This window comes from Thalassophryne amazonica, chromosome 17, assembly GCF_902500255.1.
Source record: "Thalassophryne amazonica chromosome 17, fThaAma1.1, whole genome shotgun sequence".
NCBI lineage: Eukaryota > Metazoa > Chordata > Actinopteri > Batrachoidiformes > Batrachoididae > Thalassophryne > Thalassophryne amazonica.
The window spans coordinates 25,415,151-25,423,409 of NC_047119.1; the positions used below are offsets into that span (position 1 = coordinate 25,415,151).

Sequence of the window (8,259 nt, forward strand, 5' to 3'; positions counted from 1 at the left end):
CCCTGAAGCATTTTTTGATTCTACGAAGAAACTTCGAGCAGACCAGACTCAGAGAGCTGACCATCTGCTTTGACCATTAACAAATGAACAGATGAAACAGCACAACAAACAACTGTCAAAATGCAAGACAGAGAAGATACAGCTAAGCAAGTCCAGTGGTGGGATTAACCAACTGTCCAAACAGTCAAACAGTAAAGATCATAGGCCCATAAAGTGGAACACAAATGGGATCAGGACATGGCTAATCCTTTAGAAAATCCCCAACATCCTAATCCTCCAGAGTCCACCATGTTCTTCCAGGCCATCTCTAGTGAAGGCAGGTTCAGGCCAGTCCACACGATCAGCACATCCCAGGGTCTATACTCCAGGCTCTGAGTTAACGCCATCTCTTTCACCATAGTACATCTTCTGGGCTGCCAGTCATGGTTGTTTACAGCCTCTTCATCAGCCGAATCCTAGGTCAGAGAATAAACAGAAATCAATCAGCCTGAACGAACAAAGCACAGCACAATTTAGATATGGTGATAACTGAGTCCATCTCCACCCGTAGGAACATAAACACTAGGCGGTAGGAAACTGTGATTCAGTTAACAGTTTTTTATTGTCATGTGCAAAGTAAAAACAGGTAGTTACACCACACAATGAAATTCTTACTCTGTTCATTCTCCCTGGAAAATATGCATGTAGAAAGTTCCCATCAGATGATTAAAAAAAGAAAAGAAAGCACATTATAAAATACATATTACTAGACTGAAGAATGTATTACATACACTGTTTAAAGGATGTACAGTTTAGAGGATGTGCAGATGGGTAGTTTATGCAGTATTGGCAATTTTGTGCAATATTGTGTAGTTTTAAGCAGCATTCCTGCTGTGTAGGAGTCGTAAGGTGCACAAGTGCATAAATAGTGAACAGAGCTGTTATATTAATTACTTAGAGGATGATAGTAATAATGATGTGGGGAAGAACAACAGTGAAATAACAGTCAGTCAGGTGCTGGAAGGGTCAGTGTGTAAGAGAATTGTTGAGAAGCCTAATGGCCCGTGGGTAGAAGCTGTTCCCCAGTCTAGTAGTCCTGGACTTCAGACTCCTGTAGTGTCTGCCTGATGGTAGGAGTGTGAAGAGTGAGTGTTGGGGGGTGTGAGCTGTCCCTGATGGGTTTGTGTGTCCTACATAGGACTCTGGTTTGGTAAATGTCCTACAGTGAGGGGAAGACTGCCCCAGAGACGTACTGTGAGGCCTTAATCACACACTGGAGAACTTTCTTGTCTTGGGCTGTGCAATTACCATACCAGACTGTGATGGCAGTGGTGAGGAAACTCTCAATTGTACACCTGTAGAAATTGCTGAGAATTTTGGGTGACATACCAAATATTCTCAATCTTCTCAGAAAGTACAGTCTCTGTTGGGACTTCTTGATAATCTGTTGGGTATTGTAAGACCAGGTGAGATCATCACTAATGTGAGTGCTGAGGAATTTGAAAGTTTTCACCCTCTCCACCTCTGTCTCATCAATGTACAGTGGTGTGTGCAACTCCCCACTCCTCCTTGGATCAATAACCATCTCTTTGGTCTTGTCTGCACTGAGGTAAAGATTAATGTCGTGACATCAGGCTGCCACATTTGCCACCACTCTTCTATATGCTGTCTCATACATGAAGACTGTGTAGTGCAGGGGGCTCAGCACACAGCCCTGGGGAGTCCCCGTGCGCACAGTTCTTATGCTAGATGTGCAATTATGAACTTTAGCTGACTGGGGTCTGCCTGTTACAAAATTCAGCATCCAGTTCCACAGAGAGGGTGTCAGTCCAAGTGTGAGGAGCTTATCTGTTAGTTTGCAGTGGTTGACTTCGTTGAATGCTGAGCTTTAGTCAATGAACAGCATTTTGACACATGTATCCCTGCCCTCTAAGTGCATGAAGGCTGTGTGGATAGCGGTGTTAACTGCATCACCAGTGGATTGGTTCTGGCGATAACTGTAGGGGGTCTACAATGTTTGGGATGGTCTTTTTAATGTGGGTCATGACTATCCTTTCAAAGCACTTAATTATGATTGGAGTGATTGCGCTGGGATAATAAGCAGGTGACAGTGCTTCTTTTGGGGAAGGGCACTATGGTGGTCGACTTAAAACAGGTGGGTACAGAGGTTTGTGCAAGGTGCAGATTGAATATATCAGCAAACACATCAACTAGCTTTGATGAGCAAACCCTTTCCGTGGATTTGTTTTGATCAGAACCCTGCGCAGTTCTATCAATGTGCATCCAAATTGTGCATCCATTCAATGCACCTACATCTACGTACATTAGTGATAGGTTAGAGAGAACAGATGAGTCTTTAATCTGTATTTGAATGACTCCACAGAATCAGACTGAAACAGACTCATGATAACCCTGCTTTTAAAGACTACAATACATTACTGCAACTCACAGTACCTGATTGTCATAACCTTTATTGGGAACCACCTTTAATTGCAAGCACTGTTAAATTTCCCCTCTTTCACAGTTGATTTTACCCAACAAAGAGCTGTTACAAGTACACAAGTGCTAAAAGTAAAGTCTTGCTCCTGAAAACACTTTTGAGTGCAGTCTGGTGTTTTGGGCTCACAGTGGTTCACTGGTTTAAATAGATGCACAGTTTGTAAGCTGCGTGGACTGAGGTGTTAATTCATCTAATACAGAAACACCTAAAAGCATATACAATAGAATGACTGCAGTCCTTTTGACCAAAACCAAATATTTGCATCACAGATGTGCGGTTTTCCTATGCTTCTGTTCATATTTCTCCCACATCTGGGAATAACCAAACTGAAAAGAGATTTCAGGTCTAGTTGTTTTCTTCCCTAGACAGAATGTTTTTTTCTTATTTTTCAGTCTGTTTCAGTGTTTATCTCCTTGTCATCTTGTTTTGATGACGTTGTGTTGTTGAGTATCAATTACAGTCACGCTGAGGTTTCTTACATAACAAACTCCAAAGCTGTCTGGAACGATGCTGCCAGATTCAGACCTTGGCACCCCCTCTGAGCAGCAGTGTCAAGGTCACTTGCTCCTTGCCTTACCACAGAGACGCCACAACTGTGCTTGGCAGCAACAACAAACACCAAGTTTGACAGTCAACTAACGCAGACTCAACTTCCACCTTCATTATAACCCCCACAAACAACATGTTGAAGTGGGGGGGTTGTATAGGAATCACCCTGTCTGTCTGTCTTGGAACATTACCAGTACAACTTCTCCGAATATTTTGGGGGGAGTTCAGTGAAACTTCAAACAATGGTAGAACACTATAAAAATATGTGCATAACGGAAAATAATTCTGGTCCAACATCGTCAAGGTAGGATAATTAGAATTTAGCATTTATTTGATCCATCAAATAATATTGACTTTGTAAGCGCAACTCCTCTGTATCTGTTTTATGGATTTCAGGTACACTTCATACAATAGTAGCACACCATATGAGGATGTGCATGCAGGAAAATAATCATGGTCTGACACCTTCAAAGGAAGATAATTGGAATTTTGTTTTAAATTGATGCATTGTATAATATTGACTTTGAAAGTGCAACTCCTCTGCAACTATTTTATGGATTTCAGTGACTTCATGCAATGGTAACACAGTGTTCCTCTTTATTAATTCCAAAATAATTAGACTTTTTAAAAGTCACTATATTTGTTAATTCAGGATTTTGTTCACAATAAAATGACTACCTGGGGGGGTGTCCCCTTAATTTTCACTTCATTCCACATCCGTAGCGTACCATCCCATCTTCCCTGTCACCCATGTTCACTAATAGTTAGCTAGGCAGGAACAGAGCTAAACTCGCTGTCTAACAAGCTTGTGACAGAGTATGTAAACATACAGTGATGAAAACACAGGAACGACAAAAAGTCTGGCACAGCGGTTAGTTCAGCACTGATGACGGCAACACAAGTTCTTGTGTTACGGCCCAGTGTTTGGGTTTGTCCAACCCTGCTGCCTGGAAGCTGTCCTTGTAAAGCCATAAAAAATGTAATAATTGTGGAATAATTTTTAGTCTCCATGGAAATTGTGTCTCTCTGTGATTGGCTGGGGGTGGGTCGGGATGGCCGTCGGGCCTTAATGTTTGGTTGGTGTTTTTTGTGTGTGTGGGCAGCTGCATTGGGGTAGGCATGGTGGCGGTGGGGGGAATTTGGATGAGTGCACACTGGTTATTTACTGCCTGAATTTGGCAGGGTTTAGGCTCATTGGAGTAATTTACAAGCAGGCTCTATTGGTGGCGCCTTTTTAAAAGGCAACAGAATGGCCAAGTGAAACGTAAGCGCAGTCAGCGCTCCTCCAGGAGCCCTCAGAGGTCCACCAGCATTGTTACAACTCAACGCTGGCTCCTTTCACAATCCTATTGTTCGCTGGACATGCTGTGATAGATATTTTTTTGCTGTAAAAGATCCAAAGCATTTTCTTTTAACTTCTATTAGCTGCATTCCTCCAGAGTTTTGCTTGAGTCAAAACCAATTACTTAACGATACAAAGCCAATTCTTTGATGCACTACATCTATAATCAACAATAATGGCCGACCTGGAAGATTAAATGCAAGGAATAATAGATGAAAAACTACATTTTTTTTTTCACTTTTTATTGCATCATAAATGACACTAAATATATTTAATTTGTCTCTGGCTCATGTGCTGAATATGAGTTTGGTATTGTGTTGTTTCAGATGTAAGAATTTAGGGGAAATGAGAAAATGTTTCCCCCCTTTTTACTGCAAATAAATGAAAAGGATGTCTGTACTCTTCTTGCTTAACTAAAGACAGATGTTGATCCTCGGCAGACGCTGCTTTTCAAAACAAATGGAATGTTGCTTTCCTTCGATTGTGCTTTATTCATTTTCAGCATCACTTTAGCTTAACTAAGGTGGACTGACTTGTTAAACACGTATTCTGGAGATGGAAGTTGTGCAAACACAGATTAAAGGGAAAGCATGTGGGAGGTATCTTCTCCAAACTGCGCCAGCGGCTCTATCACGCAGTACATAGCAGAAGTCAACTCAACCTGAAGACAAAATTCCAAGTTATGCTCAGTGTAACACAACAACATGCTACTGCTGGCGTCCAGCAAAATATATGGGGTGGTTTTGTCACAGTCTGGTTGAAAGTTGTAGTTCCTTTAGTTCTGTTCACATTTTGGTTCTATCTTCAAGCAGACACAAAGCCATTGGACATGCAAAACAAATCACAATGCTGTTTTTGTCAAGGTCAGATTGTGTGTGTGTGTGTGTGTGTGTGTGTGTGTGTGTGTGTGTGTGTGTGTGTGTGTGTGTGTGTGTGTGTGTGTGTGTGTGTGTGTGTGTGTGTGTGTGTGTGTGTGTGTGTGTGTGTGTGTGTGTGTGTGTGTGTGTGTGTGTGTGTATTTCTTGATAATTCTGTGATATGCAAATAGCCTGTTTATGCTGAGATGATGTGTGGTTCAGCCAGAGTTGTTAAATGCACATTTGGAGCCCAGCCACTCAAATGGGATTTTTACTAATTCATTAAAGAAGCTAATCAATTACCACCGTATATAGACCTCATATTTACATAAAGAAATATACAAGAAAATGACAAAATAAAGTCAGTTCCAAACTACTGGCAATATATACGAGGTCTATTAGACAATAAACCGACCCTTTTATTTATTTTTTTTAACTATATGGATTTGAATGACATGCGATTACACCAATCATGCTTGAACCCTCGTGCGCATGCATGAGTTTTTTCATGCGTGTCGGTGATGTCATTTCCCTGTAGGCAGGCCTTGAGTGAGATGTGGTCCCACCCTCTCGGCTGAATTCCTTTGTTTCACACGCTGCTCCAGACGGCGCGCATTGCTTTATCAAAAAATTTTCTGGATCTGTGAGGAATATCCGAGTGGATACTATTCGAGAAATTAAGCTGGTTTTCGGTGAAAAGTTTAACGGCTGATGAGAGATTATGGGGTGTTTCTGTTGGTGTAAGGTCTTCCCACAGAGCGGGACGTCATGCAGCGCTTCCAGGCGCCGTCGTTTAAGGACATTTTGTAATGAAAGACGTGCGCGCAAATTCGCCGAGTCGTTTCCGTGACGACTCGGCGAATCTGTGTGCGCCGCGACAGGAAAAACACCTCCGTGTTGAAAACCATTTGTAAAATTCAGGCGGCTTTTGATGGCTTTCAACAAGTGAGTAACTGAGAAATTGTTTATCAGCTTGGGCATGTTCCAACTTGCCCGTTAAGGTTTCCAACGGAGGTGTTTTTCCTGTCGCGACCCCCCCGCGGTCGGGTCCGGCCCGACATGCGACTCTGCCCGCACGTTCTTTCATTACAAAATGTCCGTTAACAATGGAATGTCCGAATAAACTCCTCATGCCGACTTCTTCTGAAAGTTCTCTGTTTTCTGACGACTTCCTGGGTCAACAGAGCCTGAAATGTGGAAGTTTTCAACTTGAAACGGCGAGACGCTGCCGCCTCGAAGTGCAGATCGCCGTCCTTAAAGCGACAGTTACAGACCAAAATCGTCAACAGAGCCTGAAATGTGGAAGTTTTCAACTTGAAACGGCGAGACGCTGCCGCCTCGAAGTGCAGATCGCCGTCCTTAAAGCGACAGTTACAGACCAAAATCTCTCATCAGCCGTTAAAATTTTTACCGAAAACCATCTGAATTTATCGAATGGTGTCCACTCAGTTGTGCCTTACAGTTTTAAAAAATTTTGGTCAAACAAAGCAGCAGTCTCTGAGCCATTCCTAAACAATGAAAAAACGACGAGAGGGTGGGCGACTCCTCACTCAAAGACTGCCCACAGGCGAATGACGTAACCGACAGGCGTGAAAAAACTCTCGCATGCCCACGAGGGTTCAAGCATGTCTGATGTAATCACACGTGATTCAAATCCATATGGTTTTTGAAAAAAATAATAAGGTCGGATACTTTTCTGATAGACCTCGTATGTATATATATATATATATATATATATATATATATATATATATATATATATATATATATATATATGTATATGTATATATATATGTATATGTATATATATATGTATATATATATGTATATATGTATATGTGTATATGTATATATATTATATGTATATATATGTATATATATATATATATATATGTATATATATATATATATATATATATGGGGGGGAGTCACAAGAATATGAAACATGCAAGCAGTTAGTGTGGCAGGCGGTAATGGTAATGAAGCTGAGAATCAGTAATTTTTTTTTTTTGTTTCACAGAAAAGCCAACCTGATACTCCGAAGGGTGGAGAGGATCAGCCACTACTGCCGATCCCTGCTGCGTAGCACCCACATCCAGAGCCGAACCGACACCACGGCATACATGTTCTGCCAGAGCGAAGACGCGCGGCCTCCCAGCAACACGTGGCACAGCTCTTTACATGACACTCGTACGGCCTGCATGGAAAAGTTGATTTCTGTGCAGCGTAACACGTACAGCAACACCAAACTCCGGTGAGACAGCAGGTGCATTCATGACCATTGAGCGATAAACGCTGACAGTCCGCGCTGCAGCAGGTGTCTCTCAAGTGACTGGTGCATTTTGAAAACCAGGAGAGTAAAAAAAAACCCTCAGAAGTTACTGGATGTTATGTTGAAGTGACAGAAAATAGTTTTCTGTGACTGACTCACAAAAAAGACTGATTCCATCCGTAAGGAGTGAATATGTGTCTGAACTGCAAAATGTCAGTGACTGCACATATCGCTGAGAAACTGCAGTGTGAAAAATGTAAAATATTATTCAGCCAAAGTCCACTTTTTTGGCTTTTAAAACTCTGAATGTAATATTGTAGTTTGTTTTTGGTGCTTTGGGGCTCACCTGGGAACAAGGAGGCTAAAAAAAGGAACAAATCAGCAGCATGGTTTATCTGCCTTTCCTGTTTTCTTTTATAAGGAGAAAGTAAAATATTGAAAGCCATTTCAAAATCACTTATTTAAAATTCAAATTAGCAAAATCTTTGACATCAATTTCAAAATGATTAAATGACGTAGGTGTTCTTATATTGCTTTTGGCTTCCTTTGGTAACAGGGTTGACGTTCAGGCTGCCGTAAAGGCTGTAAACCTTTAATTCATGTGATGTAATCTTTATGTAAGAAGAACTTTACTTCTGTTTCTTAAAGCCATTGTGCCCACAATACCCTAATACTGTAACATTAAAAAAAACTGCAGCAAAAGTGACAAACAGAAATTTGGAATTGTGTTTATCCTAGAAAGTGAATGGCCATGCATTGT

The 8,259-nt window shown here is 41.4% G+C and overlaps 1 protein-coding gene across 1 annotated transcript in view; it reads left to right on the forward strand.

Moving 5' to 3' along the window:
* LOC117530103 (astrotactin-2) overlaps positions 1–7,576 on the forward strand; it is a 362,187-nt gene extending 354,611 nt beyond the window's left edge. The window contains exon 18 of the mRNA XM_034193043.1: positions 7,248–7,576. Coding sequence (XP_034048934.1) covers positions 7,248–7,485 — 238 coding nt within the window. The 3' untranslated portion in view covers positions 7,486–7,576. The remainder of the gene's footprint in view (positions 1–7,247) is intronic.
* Positions 7,577–8,259: the final 683 nt, after the last annotated feature.